Genomic DNA, 19,287 nt, shown 5'->3' on the forward strand with positions numbered 1-19,287 from the left:
ACTGGAAGAAGACCCGTCTGTACTACCCGTTGCCGTATACCACCCTGGTTGCTAAACCTGGTGAACACGACGCACAGAGCGGTTCCTAACAGTACCTTCCTTGCCGTGTGATGTAAACTCGTCACAGCAGTAGTACCGATGGTACTGCAAGAAATGAGGCTCCGAAATCTGGCACCACTGACGGATAAAGTCTCGAGATGTGGTTGCGTTCTCTGCTCTCCAATCTATCAGCTCCCTTCTGCCGTATATAGCGGGCGCTGATCGGTCGACTTTCGTTGATAGAGTCAATTCCTCGATGCAACAAGATGCATCGACGTTCCCTCATTCAAATTTCCAGCTCTCAGTGGTTACTGACATGACCCACCGAAACCACCTTTCTCCATCGTCTATCAATACCTCTATCGGCAGAAAGCCTTCTGCTACGCGCAGAACTTCCTTCCATTTCCACCCGCCGGTCAATCCCACGAATTTCTGGGAACACCAACCCACCTTGGAATCAGCGGTCCATGTCTGAGTTTCAGCTAAAGCACCGAGCAAACAGGCGATGAGAATCACATTCTTCGAAGCATGCTGCCACCCCTGCTCAACCGCAATTCTTACCACGTCCGGCACGGTTTGACCTGGTGCCAAGTAGTATCCAACCCAGGATGCTGGGCCGCTCAAGAGATTTTCATATTGTATCAAAACTATTGCGAGGAGTCGATTGTTGTAGAATGCTGTGACTTTATCCGCGTCCGATGGTCTTGCAGTATCGACGCCAGGGGATCCAGTAGAAAAGCGAAAGCCAGCTCCCGACTCGCTGTCGAATGGAAAGCATTTCGAACCAGTCTTACGAACGGACCATGCTTGTCTCATAGCAGTAAAGTGTCCTTTGAACGGGGAGCGAGCCAAGCTTTCATCGAAATCGTTCCACACTGGCAATCGTTTCCCGCTGATCATCGGTGGCGGTGGGGATGCAATACCGAAAGGTTGCTTCGTTAGCGATCTCGCGACATCCTTCTGACTCGTCCAGCGCATATGTATAAGAAAAGATGTCGCAAGATAGCCTTTGTCACTGTTTTTATGTACCATCTCACAGAATGCGCCTCCGTGGACATTCACCGCAATCTCGTCCCTGAGGTACACTGCCGCTGTAAGCATATGGAAAATACTGGCTATGAGCAAACTGAAGTCAAGATTGTTCAGAGCGATGCTCAAGCGCAGAAGCTTTACACTTTCCCTTTGGAAAACCAATGTCTCTATATCAGGTCCTTCACGAAACTGGTCCATCAAAACCATGGTGGAGAAAATAAATGTCGTGGCGAAGCATGAGCTGGTGAGTATCTCAAGCCGGGTCGTGGCAGGCTTAGTCTTAGTATAATTGGTGAGAATACTCAGGAGTGACTCGGAGTGTTCCGCGCACAATGCAGCTATGATGTGCTTGTCTTGGAAATATATGGCTTCGTTGACCCGAGGCGTGACCACAATCGCCTGGCTGTCAAATGGATCCGAATTTCCTTTCCATTTCACGCGAAAAGCGGTGGATTGGTACTGTTGCTGCGGTAGAATCTTGGTTGTACTGGTCGATGGAGAACAGATTCGGCAAGCTGCTTGGTGTTGGTGGTGTTTGCACTGGTCTTTACGCTTGTTAGGATATCTTCGAGCATGCGAGACGCGAGACGCATGGCTGCGAGCGATAGACCGGGCTATCTCTTTCTGGCGTTGTGTTTCGCCTGTCTCTAGTATGGGTAGAAACGTGATGTCTTGTTTTGACGAGCTTGCCGCATTCGGCATCGCAATGATGCCGATGGTCATCCCGATGTCAAGCACGATCAACCTCCTCACGAGCGCGGAAATTCGCTAGGTTGGTCGCCCTACAAAACCGATGGATTATGTGGTAGCAGCAGAGAGGGACGTCCATCCGAGATACTCTATGGAAGAAGTCGCCATCTCAACTTGAAGAGGGTGAAGAGGTCATGTCCGCTCACTTCACGGGGGAAGCCGTTTTTCGCCAGGTCTAGATCATTTGAACCATCCGATGACAAATTACCAAGGTGTATGGGAGTGCCTACGTATCCGGAAAGCCGCTTAAAGGTAGAGTTTAGTGCTAGTTAAGTTATCAGTAATTTCACGCGTGCTTTGGATTGGTTTTGACTTTTCAGCAGCGATAGCACGCCTGAGGGACGGGACAGTGCTGGTCAGTACTGGATCAAACATAGAAGCCTGGTGACTCACGATGACTAATCGTACCTGGACAATTATCCTGGATCCCTCGACATTATTCCCATTTTGATCTTATCATCACATCTCCACCGCCAGCAGGAGATTTGCCGATCCTGTAGCAGTTTCTCAGTCCGAGACAGGCGGCGACTTAGCTCGTGCTTCTAGATACGCCCATTCACGGCTCTCTGGGAACTCAGACAGCCGTAGTTTGATGGGCAAGGACAACTTACATTGACGTAAACGTTACAGCATCTACGAAACGGACTACGACGCAGGGCGCCGTCAGGGTGCAACTGTATCCTTTCGGCGGCGAGCTACTTTTAGCCACTGATCCTATGGCTATGCTCAGTGAGAGGAGGGTGGCCGCTCCAAACAATCCAATCTGTATTCTGTCAGCCCGATCGATTAGTTGCATTTCAACGGTTTGACCACACAGTGCTAAGCATTGGATCCGTATGTTGATCTTGAACACGTCCGCGACTCCACATTGGAATAAAAGCACTGTCGTGAAGATAATGCCCAGAACGCTACCTGATACCTGGCTCAAAGGTATGTAGGCGCCAGCGACCAGAGTGCGTCGCAAGTTGGAGTGATCCAAATCGCCAGGAATTGTCTGTTTGGAATCTGTATCAGCTGTATCAACCGCTTGCGTCAAATCTTGGATCTCCATGGCTACAGTGCTGGGAGTGCCAGGCCGTATTGCCTCAGGGCCTGTTCGGCTATAAGATCATTATGTCGCAGGAGGTCCTGCTACGGAGGTGTGTGGCATCAGTGGGAAATCATGGCAGGGTCAATACAAGCGCACCACAGTAAGCTCAACGGACGGTACTCATTCGCCTCATCATCCAGCGTTGTCGGAACGCAGCAGAGCGCCGCCCCCACCGTGCTCCCCTGCTTCAGACTCGCCGCCACATTCGATCACAATTTGTGCGGATCCGCCCGGTGCAGGGAGTTTGCTATCCGAACCATGTCATACTTCTCTCTCTCTTCGCCTTTGCCAACCCTCGCACTGAACTGCGCAGCATTCGGTAACGCCGCCAACTGCACTTGTACAGCGGCGAGCGTCGCAGCGACGGTGGCAGTCAGATCGGTGAAATCTTCTTCGTACTTAGAGACGGCCATACTGTTGCTTTGAGATTTCCCAGCGGACACAACGTGCGCGTCGGAGTTCGTTGTTCGCCAACGTAATGTATCCTGCGCCTCAAGAGCAGCCAATGGCTGGTGATTATGACGCAAATGGCTGCGATGGTGAATGCCCAGATTTTCGATGCTGAGTCTACAGGCCCGCGTCTGACATCACCATGATGACTAACATAATTTCCCCGCCCAGAATACATCTTATGCCATCAAAATGCAGTCATGTGCTCGATATTATCGACGACCAGGAAAAATTCTACGACAGTTAGGTAACGACATACTTTAACATATGTTTATTCTAGTCAGTGGCCAAGTCGATACAATAGATCAACATGATTCTCAGACATCCGCTGCCAGATCTCATGCGGCTCGTGTTGGATACAGAAACTTCATAACGAGATCTACAACGCGTAACAGACCTTGGAAGGTCCACCCAGTTGCACAAGCTAGCGAGAATTCCCAATCGAGATCAGCAAGCAGCTCTCGACTACCCCGAAGTGACGGACATACACCAAACCACTCTCGTGATCGCTTGGCAGTTTATCTCTCATCCCGTCGACGCACGGAGTGGCAGTGGATCAGTGGAACAAGCATCGATCCTTTTGGTATCATACCAGAATCCAACTCAACCTATGCATCCTATGCAATCGAGTTCTGTTCGTATCACCCAATTGCTGGCTCCAAGCACTAATCAGGTGCAGTGATCAAGTTCGTTGCCCCGACTTGTGCTTCGGTCAATTATTGCTTCGGTGTGACAAACATCTACGGGAGATGGCTCCTCGAGCGTATGGCCAAAAGTGCTCACCTATTTCATGTGGTAATTGCCACGATGAGCAGGGCGCGTGACCTTCTCGCCGGGAGAGGAATCCAGAGTGATATGCTAATGCATAAAACTGCTGCAATTTCATTGTTACGGACGAGAATTATGTCGAATCAAAGCTTCGTGGACGAGGACATGCTACTTACCATGCTTTTTTTGGCTCATCTCGAAGATGCTCTGGGTGAGGACAATGCTCGAAAGATTCACCGTGCACAGGTGGATCGATTCATCTTTCAGGGGAGCAGTGGTAGAGCAGCTACTCATGGAGAGAAGTTTCGAGGTGCGTTCAGACAGTAATGCTCGTCCTTTCCAAGTTTGCTCAATAATTTAATCGAGATAGGTTTGATACGTGGAACTTTCCTGGGTCCTTGCGGAAATATCAAGGCCGCAGAAATCCATCCCATCATTCCCCCTCTGATCTTCCAGCGCTTTTCTCAGACTTACCACCGGGATTTCACGGGCTTGCGACTGTCAACAGCATCTCACCGGAGACTATCCGACTGATACAGAGAATTGCTGCCCGGCAAAATTGGAGTGTATGGGAGCGCTCCTATAGTCCTGGAAACACTGTCGCGTACGGCGATCCCTGGGCAGATGCAATACATAGCGATTACGAGAGCGCTTGTCCAGCCCTGAGTCTGCCAGACGGACCAGGGGGACCCCCTCTGGAGAAACTGATATGTCTGGCTTTGATACGATATTGCCTCAATAAAGCTGTCTACGTAAGATCAAGAGCTTGCATATTCCATCAACTGAGTATCGAGTTGTTCGACAAACTTCCTAGCACCATTCCGTCATCACGGATGGTCGACCGGCGGGCTTTGCTGTGGGTCTACACAATGACTATCGATAGTTGGGCCATGTGGGACGAAGTGATTTCTGATGAAGCGAACTATTTGTTTCTACTCATGGAGCAAGTGTTTCCTGAGACATTATCATGGGTATCTACCGATTTCGAGTACCTAGGTCAACAATATCTCTGGACAGAAAACATCTCGAAAATACTACAGCGCTATTCCAGGAACAGATCAGTCGTCCATACTGGAGGTACAAAGTTAGTGTTCAACTAGAAAGTGTTGGTAAATCATCGCTCCGCCATGCTACGGGCAGCCAAGGACCGAAGAAAGCGAGGAGACTGTACTACATGGCTCCCTGTTACCACGCCAAAAGCGGAAATCAAGTGCATATTTGACCCCGTATCTCACAGGATCTTGGACCAATCGCAACTTTCAGTGCCAGCATGTCCAGTTGCAACACAGCTGCTGCTATCTGTGGAAACACTTACATTTAGCTCGTCGCGGAGACATATATTGGCGAATTGAGAGCCGTTCGGCAATCTCACTCGCTTTTGAGCGTGCTATCAGGTCTGGAGCTACGGAGGACAGCACCAAGGGGGGCGATCGAGAATGGTTAGAGTAACTTCCATTTCCGGCAGCATCCTGCACGATGACTAGGAGTGCATTTTGCGATAACGGACTTGTACGACAGGCAGCTCAGTCTTAATATCCACCACAGGAATGGAACATCTGGTGTGTAAAAACTATGCGAAGCAGTAACACTATGCCGGTATTAGCCGCCTGCAAGGTCCAGTCCCCACAGCACCATGCGGGCGACCGAGAATAGTTAGAGTAACTTCCAACTGCGGCTGCGTCTTGCATAATGTTTGTGAACGCAATGTATGTAATTTATTTCTGGACGACTGGCAGCTCTATTTCCTTACCTACCGCAAGAATCGAATCGTAATGTTCAAAAAGCCGTGTACAGGAGCAATGCCGTACCGGGATCAATGGCGTCTGCAAGACCATGCAACCTCAGTAAGCAATCGCGACCAGCTTTGGCATGTCTCGCAGCGAAAGTGAATTTTCAGTCTCATATATTCGTTGAATTCTTCTGCAAACTGGACTCGGAAACCATAACACTATTCACAAGAGGTCCTCGCTGATCTCTTTCGAGGCGCCATGTCTTTCTCCACACAAACAAAGGCTTGTTGCAGCAGGCCCCCTGTCATCCTTCGCGGTGGCTACGATTACAACGAAAGAGGAGAATATACAGATTTTAATGGCATGAAAACATGTGAGTTGAACCCTTCTTGGCTGTCGGTATGGCACTAAACACCTCAGATGTCACTGGCAACCCTGACGCTACAAGGGGCATCTTCCTCTGCTACGACGTGTTCGGGCTGTTCATTCAAGCCATCAAAGGCGCTGATATTCTTGCCTGGGGCAGTACAGAGACGCCAGACAGCGCTGGGGATTACAAAGTTTTCATGCCAGACTTTTGGGGTGACCATCCACAGGATCTCACCATCTTCCCACCGAAAACTCCTCAGCAGAGGCAGGCCGTCATGGCGTTCATGACAGGCCCTGCTAATCCACAGACCGTCCTGCCATCCATGGAGCCTCTTCACGCGGCGTTCCAGAAGCACAGCCCTGGAATTACAACCTGGTCGATCGTAGGCTTCTGCTGGGGCGTGAAAATGGCGGCTCTAATGACCACCGCGGGCACAAAATACAAAGCTGCTGCGGGATGCCACCCGAGCCTCATGGACGTCCAAGACGCGAAGCAGGTCACTGTTCCTTTCTGTGTGCTGCCAAGTCAGGACGAAAACCCGCAAGTAAGTGCACGTTGATCGAGTACCGCAGGAAACTCTGACAACCGGCTTAGTTGGTAGATGCCTGGTTCCACGAAATCAAGGCCAAAAACCCGGATAGCTATTTGGAAACGTTTGGAGACCAAGTACATGGCTGGATGACGTCAAGGCATGTGTGATACATATCTTGAGATCTGGTAACTAATATCTGGCACAGGGCCGACTTTAATGTCTTACACTCGTACGAGGAATATCTGAGGGGCTATCGTATCATGAGGACCTTCCTTTCTGCTCACATGTAAGCGGCTGCTGAGCTCCACGTATTGGTTCCTCAGAGCACGCCGGGTGAGAGAGTTCTTTGTTTGGCGCTGTGGGGCTTCGAAGGTCAAACATACAAGGCGGAGAGATCGGTTGTCTCGTTTTGAAGAGGGAATATTTGCTTGATGTCAATGATCGCAAGCCAACGCCTTTACCACAGAATCAGTACTTGTGCAGATAAAATGGTTCATCTCAACACACCGGTCGCCGTTCTCCCGAGTTTGTGTGCTCAACTTCCACATAATACATACGGAAACGGATGATCATTGCTGCACGAAGGGGTGCTTGTTTGAGGCTTTACTTTTCCGATCTGAGCCTGGCACATGCAGTACAAAAGATCTCTGCGATTATCACGCTGGCCGTTTGCGCTAGTTCATCACATCAAATCTGAGTGGTGACCCATGCTCTTTCATTCTTGTTTACTAACTTGAAAACCTGTTGGCTTCCGGACGAGATCCACCCATAAGATGCTATTAGTCTCCACACACCAGGGACTGCTTAGTCACTGTACATTCAAAGTAAGCTTTGCTGTTATGGAAAGCTTGCCAGCATAGCTGCATATCTTCTTAATGCTCGTAGTTCTCGTTTATCTCAGCGAAAAGTGGGAACGAATTTTGTATCGAGCTAGTCATCATTTTCAATGAGGTCGGTGAAGGATATTAAGTCGATAAGAAGTCCGATAGCGCGCCTCCACACAGCTGTGAGTCTTTTGCAGCTACATGCAAATGCCTCGAAGTGGGACTTTGCACTCGAGAGAAGATGCCAACGCTCAAAGGTACGGGCAATGCTCAGTCGCCAGTGGGGCCTCGCAGGCCAGTATCTAAGTTTGTGTACTTTCTACATCCAAAAGGAACTGTGGCCAAAACAAGGCGTGCCGAGGAACTGTTGCAAGCTGATGCCAGATCTCACGCCGCTAGGACTGCTCATGCTCGGGCTAGACCCAAGCTGAAGAAGGACGAGATCCATAATGGCACAGCTAGTTGTTCATCATGCTGTGGTACCTCCGTCATACGGATTGCTCCGGCGTCAGACGACATGATTCTTCTGCCACTGCAGACTTCGGATTGCACAGTACAACTAAGTCACGAACTGGCGCCGTTCAGTCCTAGACCTACTTGCTTTGACTATGCAGCACACGACGAAGAGATGCTGGTGCAAAATGCTCTACATTACGCCAAGGCATTCTTCTGGGTTCGTCTCGCTCCGAGCTCCGCGACCACTCCTCACCCTGAGCACCTCTTCTACAGTCATATGCAACTTTCCAAGAACGCATTTCGGGGGTACATGATTGCGGTGACAATGGGACTGAACTATTCCGTGGCAGATCATCCACAGCGAAAGCTTCACGAGAAGATGCGGACTCGGTACACAGGGATCTTGCTCAATGAGATCCGAAACGTGATAGACGACCTCCCGATGGACCGACTCGACGAAGTTATTGCTACTGTACTGATTCTCTCAGTAACATCACAGTTAGCTGTGAAGCCTAGAGCAGAACTTCCTGGTTCACGATTCAGATCGCCATTGGCGGAAGCGCAGTTACTGGACTTTTGGGGGCAATTGAAATTCGATCGCGCGCATTTGAATGGCATGAGGTGTTTGGTGGAGTTAGCAGGAGGACTTGGCAAGATGGTATCACCAGACGTTGCCGCACTGGTACAAATGTCAGTAAGATCTTGCGTCCTATTGACATACACATACTAACAAAACATATAGAGCCGATCTTATAAACGCATCGAGAACCGTATCCGCTCCGATGTTTACCTATCACGACTTCTTTACGCAACAGCATTCACAAGAAAGCAAGCAGCATGACTCTAGTGCTACTCTCAAGGTTATCAAGACCGCATTTCTGGTGGTCATACCTTTGACATCCGACTTCTCGCCTTTGCTCGACGCCGTGGCCGCCTCCTGTGCAGCGACAGAGGCTCTAGACGACTACCAACGAGCACAACCCACCACACATGCGTTCTCAAGTCTGGTTGGTCTACGCAACAGAGCCCAGTATCTTGCACTGAGCACCAACGTCATTGCGTACGGAAAACATGATGTCCAGCTTACTCCGGGTGACATAGCTATTCACGATATTCTTCGCCTCACTCTCCTGATATTCAACAATACTGTTCTCTACCCCTTGCCTCCAACAAGTGGATTAGCAAGCAAACTCGCACAGCGCCTGGAGGAATTGCTTTCAACCACGCAACAATCTTGTTCAAACATCTGGACGTCTCATCGACTGCTCATACTGTGGAGCTTGGTGATGGGCTATATAAGCTGTCTAGCTTCTGCTGACGATGCAGATGCTTGTCGCCCCTGGTTCGAAACGCAGTGCGCCAAACTGGTCGTGGCTATCTTCGGTACCACGCCAACAGTCGACATCTTGGAGACTTGCTTAAGTAGATATCTCTGGTGCGAGACCGTGCTTAGTGCGAAGTTCCGAGAGTTTTACGCAATCTTGACAGAAGAGGTCGGCGGATAGGCTTATTTTGTTCATATTAAGGTCCGCCTGAATCTTGCTAAGAGGATTATATGCCTTGGACCAAACGACCACGAGAGGGTTGTTTGTATGGGCCAATAAGCATTGGTGTAAAATCCCCACCGTTAGCATCATGGTTGGTGAGCCTGCGAGCTGATCTTTGCCTATCTTTGGAATCTGCGAATCGACTTCGTGGGGTCGGCGCACGGGCCAGAACTAACAAGTTGCCACTGTGGTCCGTGCGTCAGAGATCAATTCACCCGATTAAGCACGAGTCACACGCATGTTCTAGGGTGCCCAGCGATGTCCCCAGTAACCCCCCGCGCGCTGCTTTGCATGGCCCACGTCTGGCTGGCGCTCTAAGAACTACTGGCCTCTGCAAGTGTCAATCTCGATCGAGCAATCCTCGCGATATAAGTCATTAACAATATCATTCGAATATCCGTGCAAAGTGAATGGGCTCGGCAAAGTACACAATCACAGCGGGTGGCCAGAGCCTCAGCCTCAACTTGTGGCACGTTCCACCCCATCATAGATGCCACACAGCCATGAATGAGATGGATGATGGTGTCGACGACTTCAGAAAGCTCTCGTTCTTGCTTGGATCTGTGCCGGAATTCCAGATGAGTCGTCGCCATGGGTCCCGAACACACGAATGGTGCTTTCTACGCCCACTCCCACATACGAGTGCAGGTAGGCGATAATTATCACTACAGCGCCCAGCCCCGCGTGCCGCCTGCTCCTTCAACCACCGGTTGCACCGCGACTGCGGCTTCGTCCACCGTCGTCATCGATGAGCCATGGCATCGGGCATCAGAGCCAGGAGGGCGTAAGGACTGGGACAAAAAGCTAACCTTGAATATAGCCAGGGCACCACCAAGAGATGCTTAAAGCAAGTCGCAGCGCGCGATCGAGTACGCGAATCAGAAATGCCCCAAACATCTACAGATGCGGTTATTCTGGGTCCACGCAAGCAGCACTTCAAGATAGCTGTCGGCAGATCGCCGAGCGACTTCGTCTGAGCGGGTAAGATGATCCGTGAGCAGATGTCTTGACCTATACTTGGCGGACGAATGGAGCTTATCCTCTCTCTATGAGAGGAAAAAGCACAGGTATTGACTCACAGAGTAGTGGCTACCATTCCAAGGACGGCTGACGCGGACGGAAGAGCTTTACAAGAAAGTCTGCGCTTTCGATATACCCCTTAACTGAATCAAGTCTTCAGACGAGTCAAGCTGCGCGACAGCAGGCGCCTGAGCCCATTCTGTACAACACGATGAGCATAGCATCACTGCGCGGTGTCGCCTTCCCTGCGTATTCAAATACACCGGCAGACCGCGCCACAAACCTCCTGGATTACCGGGTAGGTACTGTAATCCAGCAACCCCGCCTCCTTCAATTCGATTTCAGCGTCACACCACAATCCGGGCGATCTCAAAACACACATCGGGTTAGGTATATTCGCCTGGGCGTGTTCCTCATTGACCCTGCCACTATAGCACTGCCACGGTGTCAAAACATTACCAGGTTCATTGCGTTGTAGTAGATCCTCGCACACTGCTCAGATATATTCGCAAGCGAAAAGTGATATAGTGAGATTCCCCAACGTACGCCTTCGATTCTGGACCTCATGAAACACCTGGCACAGGCCTTGGGCCAGGGATCGGTTTGGGCTTCGGTTGTGGATTCGATTCCGCCATCGCTGCTCCTTGTTTAATCGCACGAACCAGAGAAATAGAGCATGGCAGAACTGACAGAACGAATTGATGCACTATCCTGGGCACTTTTCGTACGTAATATATTTCGATTCTTGGCCAGGCCAGCAGTAAAGCGCTCTCTTTTGTGGGAGTGTTTCGTGTCCACTTGAATATCTGTACTGCTTCCTTGAGAAGATGCCAAAATGAATGTGATATGACGTACATAGTCATGATCGTTGCAGAAACAATGTGAACGTCATTAACAAAGCAAGCGTAGGTTGGAGTTGCCACCCGAGAAATGGCTTGCGTAACTTCGGCTTCCGGAACAGGAAATTCTTTAGGCCAGACAGGTACGATCGAATAAACTCGCACGATCTATCGTAGATCAAACTTGCTGTCTCTACTAGTCTGTATACGTCACACAGCCAAGCTGAGGGGTCTGTTCATCTGGAAGCCTTGACGGCTACAACTAAACTCCTTCTTTGTGCACAAAATAACCAGAAAACGGTGATGTGATGGGACTATAACATCATGGTTGACTACTTTCCTGCAAGCTGCCGAGTAACACCATGCGCCGTGAAGGCCGAAAATAAAAATCTGGATGTCATCCAGCTATCCGCAAGTCACTATATAGTAGCATCTGCTGATGCCACTGACCTAGATCAGTCACGCGCAAAGAGATGTCCGATCTGTGCACGGGCTGGAAATGAGGTTTGGGTTACACCTGGAACATACTGTCCTGTATGTCGAAACGCGATGCTATTCAATGTTCCAATTGGCAACAGAACTCTTGTAGCCTATCTCCAGCACCGCACGTCAATAACGTAGATCGTGATTGTTAGCTTGCAGACCAACTTCAGCATTTTTTGAACGCATGTGCACTCATCCAAAATTACCATCCCTGTCCCGCCATGACGGGCCACTAACAACAAGCACCCAGATCGAGCTCTCCACCGCGGCACGCCGGCATTATTCATAAGCTGAGATTTGATACCATAAAGCCATGGTCTGGATGTGGTAGACGCGGCTTCCCGATGAATATTTCTCCAGGCAGATCAGGAAGGCCGAGCACGCCCTAATCTCCACCGATGCCATGCTGACAAGTACTCCTGCGTGGCTCTGCCATCAACCAGTTGTACATCCGAAAGCACACTTCTGGCGTAGCCAACTGCTTGAAAAAGCACATCCTATTCAGAAATCCACATGAACAAGCCCGTATGCGTACAGGGAGCAGGCTTGGCCGCATATGGAACCGTCAGCGATGCCAACAGTCGTGAATGTGTGTATATCTCGACAAAGGTATGCTGAACTTCCACCACGAAAGCCTGCCAAAGGTTGATATGCAGCCATTATGTAGCATCCAGCGCCGTCGAAGTGCTCGGGCTTGCGGGATAGATCGTCGGGACAGTGTTCTTTCAAGGCTCCAGGCAGGCAGTAACACCGTCCAATACGAGGGAGAAAGACTCGTGGGCTTCAGAGTGCAAATCCTGGTGAAGTGTATTCCACTTCATTGTGCAGATGCATGATCGATCGTATGCGAGGAGGTGTTCGTGAGTCAGCCGGGTAACGTACAAACCTCACGTGTTCGCTGAAAGACTTGCTGCGGCTGAGGAATAGACACGAAGGCGACCTTTCGCAGGTCTCTAGTGTGCGTGGTGGTTTGCATATGGAGCCAAGATATCTTCACGAGCTCATGAGCTCACTCTCTGCAAGTGTATTGAAAGCCTTCACCACGTGATCTGTACGATATGATAGTCGATGGACTATGAGCATCCAAATGCTGTCCTGCACAAGTTGAGAATCTGCGTCTGTTGAGACGTTAGCACGGGTTTTGCGGCGATCGAGGCCTTCTTCGCAGCCGCAGCCAGATTCCGACTCTGAATGCCAAAGCTTGAAGGCATTCGGCGAGTAGGTGTCTCTACCACTGAAAGCAGTAACTGTTTTGAAGTTGGATATTCAACACTCTCTAGTTTTTTTGTACTACACTAATAGATCCAGAGTATCTCAAGAGGTCCTGAAAGTCTCATCTCTGTCTGATGCATGAGGACCTCACTGTCGCTGTCGGCGTTTCGAGGTGTTCCGCCAAGCAATCTTAACGCTAATCTGACAAGGCTACCTTCTCCAACTCTCCACATCCACCTTTCCTAATTGAATCACACAAGTCCCCTATACAACTAGTGCATCACGGTTCACTTCGTGAAGCGCATGTAGCAGCTGCCATATTGTTTCTCAATTCACGTCATGAATCGGCCAATTTCGCGGGACGCCTCGTGGACCATCCATTCGCGCACAAGCCCCACTCACTCTGTGATACTATTGGTCCATGATGGCATTAGTCGCGCCACAAACCTCGCCGCAGCGCAATAATATTGGCGAGTGTCAACCTCGCGCCCAGTCAGGCGAACAGCAAAGTCCGTTACCCGAAATTTTAAACCCCTTTAGCAGCCCCTGCCGATGTATAGGAATGATTTGTCTAGGGAGCCAGTCTTCGGGAGGTGCGGTTCTTACCGCTTGAGAGAGCTTTGGTCTATGCCCCACTCTGCATCTGACTGTCCGACTATATTTCTTTGTCTCCTAACTTAAGTGGTACTTTTTAATACCTATATCTGGTACTACAGCTACAAAATGCATTGGTATAGTCTTAGCCCCGAGGAGCGTACAGCTCGCCTTGCTGTTCTTCACATGCGTATTATTACCCCACCGTTTGGGCCAACTGTATTGTATGCATGTCGTGCCGCCTTGCATTATCGACCCGCAGTAACGGGGTGTCACAGCACCTCAGGCAAACCCACAACACTCCATCGGCCGCGCGCGTGAACATCAACAGCGATCTCAGTTCCCTTGGCCTTGCCAACTCTAAAGACATACCAAATCTCCCAGACCACAGCCCTGTTCTACCAGATCTACGGCAGCACCCTGCCGGTGGCCCCTGCCGATACTGTGAATTCCGTTCCATCAATCACGATCTCCTACTCCGTCATCTTCAACAGCAGCATCCGTCAACTCAGATCTGTGGTGAATCGGTGTAAGAGCACCTTCAGTATCTAGTGCTGCTACAGAGCTGGATTCAGAACCCTGCGCAAGGATATGGTATTGCGCGGTCTAGTTCAGGTCCGTCCCCTGCATCGTCACCATGCTCGACCACACAGATCACCCCTTATCGCCAGGCTCGTATAAACGGCCTGGAACAAGAGGAGGAGTATCTGGCGCCTCTGGAAGGGCTTGCCGAGACTACCACCACTGATCGAGTGGAAGATAGTAGCCTATCCAACTGGATGAAGCGAACATAGTGGGCTAAGCCTACCGGCGTGTTCCCCATGGCCTTCTACGCTGCCTCTACCAGACTCCGCGTCCATCAAACACCGATCGGCCCCTCCTTCTCAGCCAGTGGCCTTCGGGAGATCTCTCCTTCCTTGAACATGGACGGTAGGCTCATCGCTCTCAATGTACGAGTCGACAGAATATTGGATGAAGCACAGGTACCTGGCCTTGTGAAAAGGTATAACCATGAAGTAAGGGGGCGAGTAATACGCTTTCCTTCCTTTGCACTTTCATTTGCCCCTTCCTTTACCCTGGCCCCTTGACCCTTCCTTCGCGCCTTCTTTGCTCGACCAAGAAGATAACCTTGGAGAACAGGGCAGTCTGAATAATCATAGGAAAGCGCCATGATGCAATATCGTCATGCTGCAAGGTATACATAGACGGTCGATAAGCGGTCATCAGTCGATTCGGTCTACGGTTGGTGGAGCCGTTGTACAGAAGTCGTACGCTGTATCAGTTATGTAGTCCGGCCCCGAATTCGTTCTTTTCCTATCCAGAAACAGCATTGAAGGCATGCTATCCACCATTCTGAGTGCAGCTATGCTGGAAGAGGAAAGTGGCTGGGGTGGTTGACAGGCAACACCCAAGTTGACCAATATGGTCTGACCCGAAATTTCATCAATATGGCTCAACGCACACCGAGTCTTCGGATCCTGCTTGGACCAGTATTTCTTGGTTATTGAAATGTATGGCGATACTACTCAATATGATCGCAAACACGCACCAGCAAACAGTGCCTAATTCACATCTTTGGCTTCCGGTAGGTCGACCTATCGAGAATTTCTGGAAAAGAGCCTCCAACACGAAGACCGCGACGATTGTCGTCGACTCAGCATATAATTAAATGACAAGGTTTTCGCGAAAAGACTGCTAGTGCGACAAATCAGGCCGTTATAGCCAAAAGCGGATACAAAGAGGATTAACGTCTCGACGGACACATCTAAACCCGCGACCAACTCTCCAAAATACTCTGCCGTGTGTCACGAGGGTTTCGGCGTCTTCGAATGGCGTTTTCAATGTTACGCTCATAGCGACGTCATCGCAGGTTGGCGATTCTGAGTATTCTTTTCAGATGCTCAAGGTCTTTATTTGGGACCATCGTCGTGAATTCTGCCAGTGTGGCCGCAGTGCGGTGGGCGTAAGCTGCTGTTGGTTTTGCTTTTGCTTTTGCTTTTGCCGTTGCACGGTCGCACGGTTGCACGGTTGCACGGTTGCGCGGTCGCGCGGTCGCACAGTCGCACGGTCGTGTAGTTGTGTGATCGTGTGGTCATGTGGCTGTGTGGTTGTGTGATCGTGTGATCATGTGGCTGTGTGGTCGTGTGGCTGTGTGGTCGTGTGGTTGTGTGGTTGTGTGGTCGTGTGGTTGTGTGGTCGTGTGGTTGCGTGGTCATGTGGTTGTGTGGTCGTGTGGTTTGACTAGTGTGACCACTGATATGAGTCGCATTGTGGCGCTGTCTCGCTGCGACGCAGCGGCAATCTGTATAGTGGCTTGACTGTCGGCATGTGCAACTAGGTTGTACGCCTGCAGTGTCGATCAGTCGACATGTTCTCGGGGACAAGCAATGAAGCAACGCACCAGAGCAACCTCGTTAGACAGTCGCGCCGAATGAGACTGGGCACGCTGCCGGATATTGGTGAGCATCGCCAAGCAGCAGTCTGGTTCATCAGTTCCTGCCTCTGGACCTAGCAATGTCGTTTGCGGCGTCTGCATCAATCTCGTCAAGCGCAGAAGTGACTGGCCGCTGCTGCTTGATCTGAGCGATTGTGGTGATCGCAGACTCCAGTGTCTCGTTGGTGTGTATCGCATGCCTGGCAAGGTCATGCAAGCGCTCAAACTGAGCCACCGCCGTCGGAGCAGAGACGCGGCGCTGGCACCTGGGGTGAGTTCCCCAGCCATCTTCCTGCTGCGCGTGGTGAACAGGATTTTGCCGCGGGTACTCCGTGGGAGGTAGTCGTGCAGTCGAACATCCCCGAGATCACAATTCAGTCTCCGCAATAGGACACTAGGATCGTCGGTATTGTCGACAATCATCAGCCAATCACGTCTACTGTCCATAGATAGTGCCTCCTTCACCAACTGCTTGATATTCGCATTTTCGTCCGTAATTTCGGGTATACAAAACGCAGCGCCGATTTCTCGATAGGCACGCTCAAAGCTCTCGTGACTGATCGCTGGCACCCAGAAAACCATGTGAGTCGCATTTGCTGCAAGGACACGATAGGCGAATTCGATTGCAAGTGCGGATTTCCCACAACCACCGAGTCCGCAGATCGTAACGCGAGGATACGCGTCTGGGATACGAAGGTGTTGATCCAGCCACCGCAGCTGATCCTCTCGCCCAACGTACAGCTCGTTCCTAGGAAAGGGCAACGACGGTGAGACTAAGCGCTGTTAGTGTCCAATCAAGAGGCACATATTCAACGTGGAATAAGGACACACCTCCAATCTCACGAAGACTTTCCGTTCCTTGACCCTTCTGCCGCTTGTTAATTTCCTCTTGGAGCCGCCGAGTGGCGTTTGCTTCCCCCTTCGCCATAGATAAGAGGTAGAAACACCTCGAAGACCCCAAGCAAGCAATAGACCTTGTCTTCCTTCCGTTTCGTCGTGCGAGTGGTCGCCCAATTTATCCGTTGCTCAATACCAAAATTTGCAAGGCTCTGTCCACGCAGTGCTCCGTTGGGAATCTGGGTGATCTGATGGATTTCCTGCTCCAGGGTCATCTTACTACCCAAATACTTACGCTCCTTAGAGAAGAACTCAACCGTGGCCGGCGCAAGAAGCTCTTGCAAAGTCCAGCCACGCCTGAACCATCGACTCCGTCGGATCGCATCCAGCCATGTTATCGGGAATGCCTGGGCATCAACGACGTTGTCCGGCACAGAAACATCTGACAGGTATACGTAGCACCTGTTCGCGCGCTGGTACCAGCGGAACATGGAGTTAATGGCTGTACTAAGCTCCTGCCCGTCCGACTTGTCGATGCAGTAGGTGTCCACCCAGAAGTACTCCAGGACATCCAGAGCAGCTCTTTCTGCACAGAAGCCGATCTTCTCGTAGCCGGCTTTGTCCATGCGTATACCGGCCACCAGCTCATTGTACATGACTTCTTCACCGTCAATCCAAGTGTGCGACAGGATCGCATACGGGGGCACAGCATCGTCGGCGAAGGACACTAGCTTGAAGCTGCCGTTCGGTAAGTGCTGTAGCAGACGCATGTCTGTTCATGCGGTGCCCACGGAGAGGGGTTGATTGAGTTCGACCGCGCCACATGCGCAGTCAGGACGAGCTGCTTGCATCTGCATGTGACGCATCGAGCAATCTGGGAGTAGATTGCACGTAAGCGCTCTGTCGGCACATTTGAGGCTGAGAGGTCTGGGTGCACCGCTGCTGACCGTAAGTTCATTAGCTTACTTTTTCCAGGTAGGTCGTTTCTTGACATAGTTTGCCGTGGATGGGACCAGGTGTGGGTCCCGCTGGACTATCGAGTAAATGTCGTTGCAACTCACGGGCAAGCGATGGCGATGGGAAGTGCATCTGGCCGTGTTATCATAGTTACGAATAGTCGTTCGTAGACTCTAATGCATGCCGAAGGGCGCTCCCCAACCAGATTATCCTACTGTCGGTGTTTGACGCATATGTACGTTGTGCTTACTAATGCGAGACAGGCTAGGCTCTGTACGCCGCATGTTCGTGGTGCGCAGCGTTCCTGTGTTGGATGAAGACTTATACAACGATAGTTGCCTGTCTGTACTGCTGATGGCGCAGGTTAGCCCGGGTAGTCATGACTCCCCTTCTGCCAAAAAATGGTCTCATGAGTTCGAGTCCTGTCTTTATTGGTGTAAAGTTATATGCGAGATCTTTCCTTGTCGTCCTTTGACGCGATCTCTGAGAGGTGTAATCATCGAATACATTCAACTAGCCAGGGTTTGCACAATAAGCGAGCATTCCGCATTAGGAGATCGCTTCGACTCAAGCTGCTGTCATTACATATTTAGTCTTCATGAGAAAACCCTGTCAGCATTTGCGACATTGGTGGAAACGATTTGAACTGTGACCAATGGGCAACGAGAGTGCTCTTGGCACGTTTCAGAGGAGTGTAATCCAACATGAGTCGAACAGTCACCAAATGCACATCCGATTTTGCAATCGACTGTGTCTCTTTTAAGGACGGTTAAGTTACGCACGAGGCATCGTGAACGAACGACCTCATCGGAGAAAAATACAATTGATTGAAGGAACACTCCATCTGCTTGCTGCAAGTTACAACACTTTGCCCTTGAATAATTTTGCGGCTTAGTACCGCGTGCATAACCAAGGCTCCAAAAAATGTGTGGCCTTGGAATCGGATCTCCATACTCCAGAGTACGGTATCGATCAATCCGCACATGCTGCCATCGCCGCCGCAGCACTTTCAATATCACTGGCTTCAACCTCTTGTTGCCATAAAACGAAAGTACCAACCACTGCGCGAGTATTAGGATGAGTAGCACCCAGGATCTTGATGCACAATTTGAGGCAACTGTTGAGCAACTCCATCGCTTCACCAAGCGACCGCGTATGCTTCAGGGTATGCGCCAGATTATTCATGCAGGTCAGCGTGTCGGGATGCTCCTTCCCCAGCACCCTCACACTGATCTCCATCACTTGCATAAACAGCTCTTCCGCCTCCCTCCATCGCCCTTGATTCCCAAAGGTCGACGCCAGATTGTTCATGCTGGTCAGCGT

The 19,287-nt window shown here is 50.6% G+C and overlaps 6 protein-coding genes across 6 annotated transcripts; 2 read left to right on the top strand and 4 right to left on the bottom strand.

Annotated features, from left to right (window-relative positions):
- Window positions 1-2,428: 2,428 nt before the first annotated feature.
- HMPREF1541_10878 (uncharacterized protein) lies at window positions 2,429-2,872 on the bottom strand (the record flags this gene model as incomplete). The annotated part of the gene is made up of 1 exon (XM_008715547.1): window positions 2,429-2,872. One exon carries the CDS (start codon window positions 2,870-2,872, stop codon window positions 2,429-2,431), a length of 444 nt encoding a protein of 147 aa, XP_008713769.1.
- A 3,245-nt stretch (window positions 2,873-6,117) lies between these two features.
- On the top strand, window positions 6,118-7,051 carry HMPREF1541_10879 (uncharacterized protein; the record flags this gene model as incomplete). Its single annotated transcript, XM_008715548.1, has 4 exons — window positions 6,118-6,232; window positions 6,280-6,773; window positions 6,824-6,924; window positions 6,967-7,051. 4 exons carry the CDS (start codon window positions 6,118-6,120, stop codon window positions 7,049-7,051), a joined length of 795 nt encoding a protein of 264 aa, XP_008713770.1.
- Window positions 7,052-8,102: 1,051 nt separating this feature from the next.
- On the top strand, window positions 8,103-9,546 carry HMPREF1541_10880 (uncharacterized protein; the record flags this gene model as incomplete). The annotated part of the gene is made up of 2 exons (XM_008715549.1): window positions 8,103-8,731; window positions 8,784-9,546. The coding sequence occupies 2 exons, from the start codon at window positions 8,103-8,105 to the stop codon at window positions 9,544-9,546; spliced, it is 1,392 nt and encodes a 463-aa protein (XP_008713771.1).
- A 7,085-nt stretch (window positions 9,547-16,631) lies between these two features.
- HMPREF1541_10881 (uncharacterized protein) lies at window positions 16,632-16,763 on the bottom strand (the record flags this gene model as incomplete). Its single annotated transcript, XM_008715550.1, has 1 exon — window positions 16,632-16,763. The coding sequence occupies one exon, from the start codon at window positions 16,761-16,763 to the stop codon at window positions 16,632-16,634; it is 132 nt and encodes a 43-aa protein (XP_008713772.1).
- Window positions 16,764-17,048: 285 nt separating this feature from the next.
- Window positions 17,049-17,777, bottom strand: HMPREF1541_10882 (uncharacterized protein; the record flags this gene model as incomplete). Its single annotated transcript, XM_008715551.1, has 1 exon — window positions 17,049-17,777. One exon carries the CDS (start codon window positions 17,775-17,777, stop codon window positions 17,049-17,051), a length of 729 nt encoding a protein of 242 aa, XP_008713773.1.
- A 1,159-nt stretch (window positions 17,778-18,936) lies between these two features.
- HMPREF1541_10883 (uncharacterized protein) lies at window positions 18,937-19,275 on the bottom strand (the record flags this gene model as incomplete). The annotated part of the gene is made up of 1 exon (XM_008715552.1): window positions 18,937-19,275. One exon carries the CDS (start codon window positions 19,273-19,275, stop codon window positions 18,937-18,939), a length of 339 nt encoding a protein of 112 aa, XP_008713774.1.
- Between the last annotated feature and the right edge of the window lie 12 nt (window positions 19,276-19,287).

The sequence above is a fragment of the Cyphellophora europaea genome (assembly GCF_000365145.1).
Source record: "Cyphellophora europaea CBS 101466 unplaced genomic scaffold supercont1.15, whole genome shotgun sequence".
Lineage (NCBI taxonomy): Eukaryota > Fungi > Ascomycota > Eurotiomycetes > Chaetothyriales > Cyphellophoraceae > Cyphellophora > Cyphellophora europaea.